At 30.3% G+C, this 13,801-nt stretch overlaps 1 protein-coding gene across 2 annotated transcripts; it reads right to left on the bottom strand.

The window, feature by feature from the left end:
• Nucleotides 1-671: 671 nt before the first annotated feature.
• Nucleotides 672-9,737, bottom strand: LOC127260763 (long chain acyl-CoA synthetase 6, peroxisomal-like). 2 transcript variants are annotated; one of them, XM_051288679.1, is made up of 24 exons: nucleotides 9,460-9,737; nucleotides 9,181-9,383; nucleotides 7,798-7,858; nucleotides 7,611-7,688; nucleotides 7,320-7,391; nucleotides 7,140-7,221; nucleotides 6,762-6,867; nucleotides 6,591-6,667; nucleotides 6,293-6,337; nucleotides 6,067-6,153; nucleotides 5,021-5,110; nucleotides 4,823-4,902; nucleotides 4,657-4,750; nucleotides 3,898-3,986; nucleotides 3,721-3,809; nucleotides 2,901-3,030; nucleotides 2,692-2,810; nucleotides 2,391-2,514; nucleotides 2,220-2,306; nucleotides 1,742-1,845; nucleotides 1,576-1,661; nucleotides 1,363-1,449; nucleotides 1,193-1,279; nucleotides 672-1,075 (listed from the first exon to the last, which is right to left on the bottom strand). In XM_051288679.1, exons 2-24 carry the CDS (start codon nucleotides 9,293-9,295, stop codon nucleotides 977-979), a joined length of 2,088 nt encoding a protein of 695 aa, XP_051144636.1. In that variant the 5' UTR covers nucleotides 9,296-9,383; nucleotides 9,460-9,737; the 3' UTR covers nucleotides 672-976. The 2 variants fall into 2 exon arrangements, with proteins under 2 accessions (XP_051144636.1, XP_051144635.1); XM_051288678.1 differs by having other exon boundaries at nucleotides 9,181-9,367; nucleotides 9,460-9,736.
• Between the last annotated feature and the right edge of the window lie 4,064 nt (nucleotides 9,738-13,801).

Below are 13,801 nucleotides of genomic sequence, written 5' to 3' on the forward strand. Positions count from 1 at the left end.
ATTTGAATTTAAATTTAAATAAAAAATAATACCTTTGTATCCTAACATGATATACTATATTTTTTCCATTTTTATATATCCTATGTACATTTCATTTTTAAAATAAATTTGACCATACTTATTTCAAGGAAAGTAATAATATATCTTTATTAAAAATCATATAAATTAAATAACACAAAATGATAATGATAATAAATTAATAAAACATGTGATTTACGTATTTACATGACTATTCATTAAATAATAATAATAATAATAATAATAATAATAATAATAATAATAATAATAATAATAATCTTCTAAAATATCAAATTTAATATTTAGTTATATTAAAATTATTTCATTTACAAAACATCATTTAAATAGTGTAATTCTTCTGAATGTTTGTTTTTATTTTTTATTTTTTATTAAGCAACTATATTGCTTACATAATAAAAATAAAAATAAAAATAAAAATCTAAAAACCACTAAAAAAAAAAAAAAAACCTCAAAAAAAAAATAAATAAAATACATATATTATAAAAGCCTTCTTTGAGACTATTTAAATGACAAAATTAGGGTACATCCTGGTGAAATCTAGATCTTGACAAGCCATCACCAATCACAACAAAGCATCACGGAATAATTAATTAATAAATAAATACATAAGCCAGCCCAACTCACAAACTGCAGATTTCCAGCAAACATAATATCACAATAACTTGGGTTTAACTGTTAAATTTCTTCACATATATATAAACCCCACATTGACCACCCAATCATCTTCACAACTTAACCAACAAAATGCATCCATTGAGGAAGTTGTTCTACTTCTACAGTCCTAAAAGTTCAGAGCATCTCAATATATATATATATATATATATGAATACCAATAATAAATGTACCTGGGAATTCAATTAAACAAGGGTATGCTTGGATTTATTAAACATGTAGAAGATGTGATCGGGGGTGACAGAACCGGAAGTCGATTTCTGTGTTACAATAGTGATTGGGGAGTTGGTTCCGATGCTGAGAGCTCTGCATACATTTGAGAGATTGCTTGCGCAAAGTAGGCCTTTGCTTGGGGCCTCTTGATCTGAGATTTGGGAACAATAACAAGCAAAATGTAATGATTTTTAGCATTTGAATGAACTCGCGACATGCTGAATTTGCGATCTTCAAGATTTAAAAGGATTGGACGAGAGCAGATTACCTTAAATGTGGGGGTTAAGAGGCCATTCTCCATAGTGAATGGCTCGGGCACCAGGGTAACAGCTTTTACGAATTCGAAACCTCTCAACTGTTTTGATGGGATCAAAAGTGAACCAATCAAATGTCTGGGTTGAATAAATACTTGATCATATTACTTTGTTAGTGTCTTACCTGAGCTTCAGTTCCAACAGCATCCATCTCAGCAAGAACAGCAGCCTTTGCTCTTGGATCGGAACATAGTTGATTTAAATCTTCATACTGCAAAAATATGTCATTTGAGCTCCTCTTATAGTCTAATTTGATGTGGCTCTGATGAGGGGGTTTTAAATCTTCATACTGCAAAAATATGTTTATATGGTCAATGGGTGGAAGGAGTAGAATTACCTTGATTCCTTCTGAGGCAGCCCAATCCTTCAACACATCTGGATCAACACATACTACAGCGACCAAACAGGAGTTCAAGCTATCACCTATAAGCATGACATGACACTAGTTAGCAAAAAAAAATAGTAGTTTGACAAAGTAAAAACAATAAATAACAACATCTTACCATACACAAAACACTGGGCAATAAATTTACACTTTGCATAGACATTCTCAATTTTCTCCGGAGCAATATATTCGCCCTGGGATAACTTGAAAATGTTCTTTTTCCTGTTGGTAGTGAAAAAACCACTAATCAAAACATATGTAAAAGCCATCAAAGTATAGGGCAGCCTTCTGAAACCCAAAACTAATTATATTAAGTAAAGATTTTTTTAAGTTCTCTAGAAACATGCAGGCTTTCAAAATATGTAAATCGAAACCAACCCATCTCAGATCGAGATTAGTTAGCAGAATAGACTCTTAGCACACAAAGCCTTTGAAACAAAGTAAAGGTTTGTATAAGCATTTACATTACATGAAACAGAAGATATTGTAGGAGTTGGTGGTAAGAAAAAATATTTATTCATGATTATTTCTTACTTATTTAGTTTGTGGAATCTTAAAAGATAAATAGATTATATGCCGTAATTTGATTACTGTACCTATCAATAATTTTTAAGCGGCCTCCAGGTAACCATAATCCAATATCTCCTGTGTGCAGCCAACCTTCCTCATCTATTACTTCTCTCCTGTAAATTTTATTTGAGAAACAGCTTTCATCATCTGACATTTCTCAATAATCAGCAGTTTATGATATTACTAGGATCCATTACGTCTGAATTTCATCTTTGTAGTAGCCATGGAAAACAGTGAAGCCCCTGACACAGATCTCACCACGAGGATGAGGTTGATCCTCAGATGTGTAATTCATCTCAGGTACATCCACAAGCTTTATTTCTGAGGAAACAAACAAAACTCAGGTTCTGTAAGTAAAATGGCTGTCATTTAAGACCGGAGTAATTCTATAAACTTTATTAGTTTTTTTTTATCAGAAAATTAATATTAAGGATCTTAGCAAGTATTTAGTGCTTATTAGTGTTGAGATCTGCACCATTTTCATTTTCAAGTACTTACCGCATGCTGGATTAGGAGCACCAATATGACCAGTTAACAGGTCACCCTCTTCCATTGAGCTGATGACACAAGAAGTCTCAGTCATACCATAACCTTCAAGTACCTGACAACCAAAACACCTGCAGGTAGATGGCATTTTGTTGGTTAAGTGTTAATGACTCTCTCGAGATATAATAATCATTTAGTATCATGAAACAAGGCCAACTTACACCCTTAAAAACACCATGACTTCAGAAGATAATGGTGAAGCACCAGAAGTCAAATATCGAACTCGGCCTCCAAGCTTGTCCTTTATTTTATTGAACACTAATCTGTCCCACATTGGTGATGGCTTTCGACCTGACCAAATGGAAGAGTTAATAGATTATACAGAAACTATTTAGAAATAAACTATAAGGAAGAACTATTTTGCATCCCTTGAGTGACAGGTGATACTTATGAAGTAACCGAAAAAGTAAGCAATAGGATTAAAAAATGAAATTATTCAAGGAACAATTACGGAAAAATGCAACAACTGGTTAAGTGTAGGGAGTCAGAGAATCCAGCAGAAATCACTGATTATTCTCATTCCAACTACGCTTTACAGAGCATGAATCATAGACAAGAGGAAAAATTAGTGTAAGAAACATTAGGGGTGAGTGTTTCTTTACAGATCTAACGTATCAACAAGAGCTTCAAACAATGCACATTGAAACACAATCAAGTCAAGGCACCAAAAAAAAGTTCAGCCCTACAATCTATATGTGATTCTTGATGAAAAGCAATAAATATACTATCTTGATATTGCATTTAATGATAAATGCTGAGTTCATTTGCTTCTTTTTTAAGTTCTTTAGCCATAGACTAAAATATGTAGTTCTCTCTCTCTCTCTCTCTCTCTCTCTCTCTCTCTCTCTCTCTCTCTCACACACACACACACACACACACACATATATATATAAAACTTGTGAATTTCTCCAAAACTACATCCGAGAATAATATGTAATAACTAAATCAAAGAGTTTCCATCCGAGCTGTAGTTGAGCATACCACTAAATATGGCTTGCTTCTTTGAGTTGTAGGCTGCATAAAATAATCGCTCCTTCATAGCACCAGAACTTTTTACTGCATTAATTATCCTGCAGGGATAACCAGGAAAGAAATAGCACTATATTAAGAGGAGAGGACTGAGTGAAGAACATGAAAATATTTGCCAATTTTTTATACCCAGCATATATTCTGTTGTACAGTCGAGGAACACTGGAAAATATTGTTGGTCTCAGAGCAACTAAATCATCCATCAACTTCATGTTATCCTGCAGATTAGATATGCAACTTCACAAATAAAACTTCCGAACCATACAAAGAACCAAAAATCTGCAAACATCACGTCATATTCCCTAGTAAATATTCCCATATGAGAAGATACCCAAATAGTTAGCCAAATATCATCAATACCTCCTAATTATTTCAAATCTTTAATTAGTGGATTACAGATAAACTTGTTTGCCTCTTGATATAAGCGTCACTGTTTTGAAAAACAAAAACAGAAATTTCATAGATTTACTTTTTTCCACAGTTCAACAGTTGCATGCATAATTTCACAGGATACAAATGTTACGTCATCTTTCAATAACCTTCACACAGGTGAAAACTTGCGTCATTTGTGTAGCAATGCAGGGAGACCCATGCATAGGTGATATTCCTTCCGAATATCAGTTAGTTATATTACATTATCTTCTCTAGGATGGACCAAATCCAATTTTTTTCACAGGACTAGGACAAATCAGGGTGTAAGTATAGTTGGACCATGGAAAGCAGTAATTGTGGTACAGAATAAAAATTCGCCTTGGCCACAAATTTCATTAGATTCTGCCGTTCAGAAATGAAACATCGCTTTATTCAGGATTATATGATAGACCCAATAATAATATTATATTTATATAAACCAAGGAAACAAAAGATAGTAATGTAGAAATAACATACCCCCTGGTAGAACCCAATAGCAACACCATAGTGTGCTGCTGTAATTTGATTAGCTCTTTCATATATGTGAGCCAGCGGAAGATATGATATGTAGCTGTTTAAAAAGTAACAGTGTCCATAAAGTGAGATAGAAAAGAAAATAATCATAATTCGAGACAAAACTCACACATCTGAGGGATTAAACTTGATTAAAAGCGACATCCCGGCAACACTTGCTACCAAGTTTCCATGTGTTAAAACAACTCCCTATTGAAAGAAAAGAAGGGACAATACACCCCCATTATCTGTTAGAACAGATCCATTTAAGTAGAATAGGCTCCAACTGTTAAATCTACATATTGAAGCAGATGCAAGTTGCAACTACCTTTGGTGTCCCTGTAGTGCCACTTGTATAGCATATAGTTGCTACATCTTCAGGTTTGGGAGGGCAAAACGGAATCATATTATTGCGGCCCTGAGATAATAGAGTGAATTGAACTTGACCATAAGAGAAGAAATACAAGCAAATCCATAGCAGCAATCCAAATATACTACAAACTTCGAAGTCACTTCAATGTTTGTCTGAATATAAAAATAACAAGAAACTGGGAAAAAGAATTTCACAGGAATAGAACCATTTGAATTGCCAATCATTAAAATGTTTGCGCTGGCCATCATCTTGTCAACAGAATGTGCAGTCTAAGAGAGTAGGGTATTTCTGGTGGAAGTTAGAAAGAACTATTGACTTAATACTCATTAGTATTCAGACGACTCATCAGAGGTAATATTACTCGGGCCAAAATGGTTAAATGTTTAGCAGTAAAAAGGTTGATAGATCAACAATTTTCAGCATCGCCCTGCTTTATTGATTGGCTCTACACGTTTCTTTTTTTAAAAAAGGACACCTTGTCAATTCCAGTAAAGAATGTACATTGTCCCTAGGCACAGGCATTAGAAGAGGATCTAGATCAACAGTTCTGCATGCAGCATCAGTACTCCTTTCAACATTCCTTTGCTGCTACACTTTTGCATTACATCCACCATTAGATCTAAAAGAGCATCTCCCAGCCCTCAAAACCAACCCCAACTGATATGAGTTCCCTAGACTTGTATGCTCGCATTTTTATGGTAATCACCCATATAATCCATAGTTCAAAAGATTTTCAAGAACAACACAATTATCCATATCCATTTCCCCAAAGTGAGGCTAATCATGATCTGAACACAAGGAACAGGATTCTCAAAATCTTCTCACAGTTTCAATTCATTCTAAGAGAATAACTAGAAGTTCCACTAAATTCTACCGTCATAACTATGGAGGGTGGCATACATTCATATGTTGTAATAAATGAATATGAACCAATCACCATGATATATATGCAAATAATCATTCTAAAAATATATATTGAACTGCTGTGAGATGGCAAATACCTGGCTAAGCAACCTTGTGTAGGATAAAAGCTCAACTCCTGTTGTGGAAGGGAGCGATGGGAGATTTTCATCTATCCCATCCACTACCTATGTTATCAAGATGAGAGGAGGACGATATCAAAAAAAAAAAAAAAAAAAGAAGAGAGGATAAACATGAAAAATAGCATTAATCAATTTTGCTCTATAAGACAGACAAAATCTAACAGTGATTTATACATGGGCATACCACAATGAGTCGTACAGTGGGAATCTCCGACAAGAAACTTAGCAACTGCAATTTTCAAAAGAAAAAGATCAAGTAGTAAATAAACTATTAACTAAGATGAAACTATCTGATATATGTATACTTTCATATTCCTGTGCAAGGAAAAGTAAGAGAAAGGCAAGACATATAAACACTGAAGCTCATGGGAGACAGCATAACCAGCAGCGAAAACTCACAAACATGCAAATTGTGCTACTGAAATATCTATTAATCTCTATCCTACCCAACTCCACAACACATAAAAGGAAAAGAGACTCACAATGTTCAAGGTACTTGGAACACAAAATATGGCTTTTATATCTGAATGATTCACAATATACTTAACAGCATCAGGGCCTGCGGATTGATTAGGGAAAAAAAAAACCCATTAAGATTTACTATAGCGAACTAGAGTTGAGACATCTCAATCAAATGCAAGACTACACTGTACCAAGGGTATCGTATAAGGGAACTGATATATATGAAAATGCAGAGCAAGCATGATCCACAATCAGCCATTCCGGTCTGTTGATAAAGTAAAGTCCAACACAAGCTCCCTGTTCCAGAAGAATATAAATGTCATTTGTAATTGTCTGAACAAGCCATATATGAATGATTGGGAAAACTTACAAACTATACTCATATATAATGCAAAAACCTTATAGTTTAGCTCTTCCAAATCAGGCTTCACCACTTTTTATGAAGCAAGTATAATTTATAATTTAAATAAATAGTCAAATTCAAAATAAGGATCCATTACAGCAAACTCGTATGGAGAGTGGGGATAGAAGGTTGATGTAAAGGAAAAATATACTCAAAGGTAGTTTACTGATTCTAATCCATGATGGCGAAGTCCTGAACCTATTCCTGATCGCCTAGTAGCTGCCTCTCCATAAGTCATCCATTTGTACCTGTACATTTCAAGTAACCACAAAATAACAACACAACTTAAAGTTTTAATTGAATTTGCTTCCAGAAACAGAAATCACAGATTTCCTACTATACTTACTCTCCAACAGTCCCATCTATCCGAATACGCGTACCCAAGTATTTGTAATCTCGATATTGTTCAACTGAGTGTCTGAAATCATCGATACATTAAGAAATTGTGTTCCATAACTAGTTAACCAGAAAAGAAATAATTTAGGAATAAGCATCAAAGTTAGAGAAGCCTGAAAATATAAAACAGAAGTAACACAACCAGACAATCAATGAGAGAACGGAATCTACAACGAAATCAACCTAGAGAGGAAACAAATGTATCTGCAGTGATCATATAAATTAATAAAAGTATTCTCACTCAAAGTTGTCATGCAAGGTCCCAATCTCTGGATGATGTGGAAATCGGTTGACAAGCTTTAACGGGGAGCGCGCAGATCTTCCATGAAACAAACAAAGTAATATGTCAAATGCCTTTCAGTTTGACATTATCAACGTCAAATGTATAAATCATGCCATACTTGCAAATAAAAGGATGGGTTTTCTACCTGTACACATTCCATTTTCCAGTTTGCAGTTTTTCAGGAAGAACAACACTATATCCTTGCCCTGCTCAATATTAAATGTTTTACTTCAAAAATAATACTAAAAGACAATGAATCTTACATTATCACATGTTCATTATAATCAGCTATTCCATACCAAGAGGAAGAAACTGTGATAGGCTTAAAAATGAGAATCACAAGAGTTCAAATGCAAAGACATTTTCCAGAAAATATTTCATAAAATGCTGGAAGTCAACAGTATGCTCTCGAAGGCAGCTTGCTTCTTGCTAGTCTTACCTTGAATGTATCTTCGATTCTTGTCATTATTCACCTTAAGTTTGTTTTAATATATTCGATCTTCTAGCATAATTCTGAACTTTGAAAGCATCTATTAAAAATGGCTTAATCCGAAGCATAGAACCAAACTGTAAGTAATATACTTACGATCTGGTACAAAAACTATCCGTTAATTCGGATATAAATTTGAGTGTTTTAAATGTGGGCATGGTGATTTCTTGGGTTAAATAACAATGAATAGTTAATTTTTTAACATATGATTTTTTAAAAAATGATATATAGTTTAACTCGTTTCCAAATAGAAAGTAATTTGAAAGAAAGGCAAACAACTCTGATCAATCAACTAAAAACTATATTAAAAGTGGAGTTCCCACCTAATGTTAGTAAGTAATTAAATTAAATTTTGAAAAAAAAAAAAAAAAAAAACTTCTCCACGGGAGATGACATTACTTGGACGTAGTTACTTGCATAGACATATGCCGATGCCTTTGTCAATAAGTTTTACATCATCAATAAGTAGAACTAAGCAAGTCGCCTTTACATTGCTCATCTCATCCCATTGCCAAACAAATAGCAATGAGATTGACAACAAACAAATTACCACATGGAACAAATTTAAACAAATGCCAGACCAACACTAAATTTTAGCATTTCAGCAATTGGTGGTCCGTAATCTTCAGCTATAATAATAATAATAAATAAATAAATAACAGATATACATCAATGGACAACCATGAATCTGAATTATTCCAATACGAAAGTAGGAGCCAATCAATGTGTTACATGGGAGGGAGCTTAAGAACTATGACATTATTGACAATTAATCAGATAATAATTTAAACTTGTGCACCCCCTAAAACATTGACCACGGGAGTAGAAGTAGCCATTAAAAACCTAAAAGCATAGGAATAACTACTTTCCACGGACAAGAAAGTGGTCCCAACCAAGATCACGGGTTAATGAAACAAATAAATCACAAACTCGTCCGCAAGAATATCCATGTAAGTATGCAATCTACATACAAATAATAATAACTAATTAATTTTTTTTTACTTTTTTTTTTAAAAAAAAAGATAAGGTTTATATTACCATGAGCATATTCACCAGCAGTGGGGTTGGAGGATATCCTCAACGCAGAATCATCGACGTCAGGACTCAGATGCGATTTAATCAGTCTAAGCCGCCGCTCAGCCGTCGACTCCATCCCTCGATTTCACTTCCTCCACGCCAAGACTCTTCAACGCCTAGAGAAGTGAATGGCACCACGTCACGGAATCTGAAAATCGATGAATCTGGAATCAAACTAAAAATAAAAAATAAAGTCAATCAAGAAACAATCCACTCAGAAATCACAGCCTCGAAACATACATAGATTGTTCAGGTCGAGATATTCAACCGATTCGCCGCTTCAGACTAATATATATGTTCAATATATATGTTCAGATGTGAACGATACAGCACCAAAATCCTACACAAATCCCCGAAATTCACATAAACCTTATAAAATCCGTAGAGATATATAGAGAGAAGCAGCAACGACCGCTGGCACACTGCCCAATGGTGATGACAAAGGTGCGGATAAACAAGTGAAGAGAGCGGAAATGGCTGCTGGGTGCCGCTAGCGATAAGGATCCTTATTTTGGCTAGTTTTCTTCTCTTCGCAATACTATTAATAATAATTATAAGGAAGTAGTAATCGGCGTTGAATATAATTCTATTTTCATCCAGCATTATTATTAATAATAATAATAATAATAATAATAATAATAATTTATTGGTATGGAAATTTAATATATGTTTCTCTCTCCTTTTTCTCGTAAAAGTGTGCTTAAAAATTTTAAAATAGTACTTACTTTTTTTTTATGAAGATGAAACTAAAAGTTATATAGTATTAAGATAATAATAATAATAATATACCTTTTTGAAAAATTGAATGCACTTTTTTATTAGTTAATAAAATGGTGTAAAATGAATGTTTTTTATTTATTTTATAATAGATAAAAAAAAAATAATTTTACTAATAAATAAAAATGTGTAAAAGATTAAGACAGTTGTCTTTTATATAAAATAATTGCACGTGTATTACTAGTATATTTGTAATTTAAATAAAAATTAATAATATTTGAATTTTAATGTATAATTATTTTATTAAAATAAAAATATATATTTTAATAAAATAATATAAAAATAATATTTTGAATTAAAAAAAAATAATAATAATAATACTAAGATACATGATTTGTAATTGGAAAAAACACGTGGAGAAAACTCGTAGTTTTGTTTGCCCACATCTAATCCCTCTATTCCACCTATGTACGGACAAAAGGGGAAGAGAAAAAGTTGTCTTCCATTGTCATTATTATTATTATTATTATTATTGGACTTGTTTGGAATTGGTTATAATGCGAGGCTAGTCAATAAATAAATAATTTGGTGCTTTATTTGAATGTTTTTTTTTTTTTTTTTTTTTTTTAAATATACAGCAAAATATTATATATCATCATTATTTTTATATATTTTAATATATATATATATCATTGTTTTGTAGACTAATAAAAAAATTGCTATTATTTTTGCGCTTTCTGCAAAAAACTTAGCAATGTCGGGAAAGCAAATCATTTAGTGCGTCTATATGTTTATTTTATCTTTTAATATTGAATTTAAAGGTTTTAAATTTTTTATTTAAATAATAATTTATAAAAATATATATATTAAAATTATAAATACGTATACAAAGTAATTTATTGCGATTTGAAAATATAAAAGAAAAATTAATAATTTAATATAAAATATTACTTTAATTTTTTATATTATCGATGTTATTCTTTGTATATAATATAAAAAATATATTAATCTAAAATACGAAATGAATACACATCTGTAATCTCAATATAAATACATAAATTTTTAAAAGTTTTTTTTATTTGAAGTTTTATCTTCATTTTTATTATACAATTTTATTATTTTTAAAAATATATTAGATGTTTATTTATTTATAATTTGGTTGTCCAATCAATTCTTTTTCTAATATATATTATATATTTTTATTCTTTCACGAAATAATTAATATTAAATGGTAATATATTTTCTAAATTATCTAACATAATTTATGGTATCTCTGTATAAAAACAATAATACAAACTAAAATTACTAAACAAACAAATTATTAATTTAATAATAATTAAGTATATATATAATATAATAATGTGTTTTTTTTTTTGTGTCTGTGTAATAGCATTATGTTAAAATCACATAGTATATATTTAATTTGTCTTTATGTCCCGTAATTAATTATTTGATAGTGAAGGTAAAATCGTTGTTGTAAAATTATGAGTTCAAATTCTATTTCCAAATATAAATCATAAAATATAAAAATGATAGTGAATTCATTTACTAACCAATATGTATCAAATAGACCAAAAAGCAATAGTTCTTTTAATACGGTATTCTTTTATTTTTTATTTTCTTATTTTTTTATTTTTTTGAGTTATTACGCTATACTTGTTTTTTTAGTTTAAATAAAAAATAATAGTACTATATTCGTTTGACTCTAAGTGTTTCATTTATTTTGTATGTTAATTTTTGAATATTAATTATTATATCAAAACGTATTACAAATTAAGAAAAAATTTAAAAAAATATTTTAATTAATGTCTTGTAATACTAATATAAGGACATTTATAAAAAATAATTATACACATAAAAATATTTTTAATGTTAACTATAAATAAGACCTTAGAGGGAATGGACCTTAGAAAGGACGGAGAGAGTATTATTATTTTTTATTATAAAAATTATGTCATTTTTATTAATTTTATATAAAATTTAAATAAATTTATTCATTATAATTTTATTATACTAATTTAATAAATAATTATTATTTTATAATTATTTTCTTACTCATTTAATCATTTTTATTAAGGGTGAACTTTTTTTTAATCTAGGAACTAGATCTCTTATCATTTTAGTCTCACAAGTGGAGCTTGTCGCAAACTAGTCTCATAAGTGAAAAATTTTCGCTGTTTTAGTCATTCGGCGCCGGAGACGTAAATTTTCGTTGTTTTAGTCATTCGGCGCCGGAGACGTCTGCGTGGCTCGTCCGACAGAGGCTTCGTGTCCCCCAGGTCAGCGACACGTGGATTTTATTATAAATTTTTAATATTTTTTTAAAATTTATTTAAATTTTATTTTAAATTCTTTTTTTGTTTTTTTTAATTTTTTTTTATTTGGTCCAATTGAAAAAAAAAATTAAAAAAAATAAATAAATCCACGTGTCCTCTAGTCGCTGACCTGGCGGGACACCTGCCGAACACGTGGCTTCCGACGAGCCACGCGGGCATCTCCGGCGCCGGATGACTAAAACAACACAAAATTTTACTTATGGACTACTTCACTTAATAACAATTGATTTTAAATTTAAATTTCGATTTTTTTTTTTTAACAAATAAAATATACTACTCCCTCTGGCCAATACAATAGTCTTGTTTATCATTTTTGTCCGTCCCAAAACAATAATTTTATTTCCATAAATAATCATATCACTATATAACTACCTATACTTTTTCATTTTTATTACATAATTGTCTTATTTTATACACTAATACACCCATAAGGGAAAAAAAATCTTTTATTTATATTTTTTACCTACTATCTATATAATATCAATATTTTTTAAATCTCGTACCCAATACAATAAGGGACGGAAGAGTACTATTTTTTATTAAAATATCATACTATTTAAATAAATTTTTAACTTAACATATCGTTTCAAATAATTTGAAATTGCAATCAACCAAATCCTTACAACTTTTTCCATACTAAACTAATTGATTGACATTGCTGTAGGAACTAATTACGTCTTATTGTCTATATATATTCATTTAGTTTTTTCCCCCGCTAAATTATATACATTCGTAGGGTATGTTTGTTTACTTGTTCCGGTGTGTTTCTTTCTATCAATTTTTGCCATTTCCGTTTATATTCGAAAGATATGCTATATATATATATATATATATATATATATATATATTTAGTAGGAGCAGGCTTTTGATAAACATATTAAAAATGATAAAATAAGTTTATCTATAATTATAATATATATTTTTAATTTAATAAAATATCAAATCAATATTACTCCCTCCGTCCCAGATACCATGTCCACGTTGCCATTTTTGTTCGTCCCACGTACTATGTCACTTTCATTTTTTGAAAAATGATTACACACTTTAATCTCATTTTAAATTTTTAAATTTTAATTAAACTAATTAGTTATCTTAATCTTAATTTATAATTATTTATATTATAAAATAATTATTTTTACTAATATATTCTTAATTATCTACTAATTACATCCCTCCTAAAATACATTGTCTATGGTGTAGCAAACACGGTATCCGGGATGGAGGGACTATTATAATATAAATTCAAATCCAATGAAACACACTACATTGATTTGAAATACTCATTTTATCCCCTTTAAATACGTTTATTATTAATAATAATATTTTATTAATTAGTAAAAATATGTAAAAGTTTTTTGATATTTTTGTCATTTAATTTTAAGTATAAAGCAAATGCATGTATAATAGTATGTTTGTAAGTAAAAATTACTGATATTTAATATATGATTATTTTTTTTAAAAAAATAAAAATAATAATTTTGATAGTTAATATACAAAATAATAATTTACTTTTAATTTATAAAATATAT

This window comes from Andrographis paniculata, unplaced genomic scaffold (genome assembly GCF_009805555.1).
Source record: "Andrographis paniculata isolate CXL003 unplaced genomic scaffold, ASM980555v1 Contig62END, whole genome shotgun sequence".
Taxonomy (NCBI): domain Eukaryota; kingdom Viridiplantae; phylum Streptophyta; class Magnoliopsida; order Lamiales; family Acanthaceae; genus Andrographis; species Andrographis paniculata.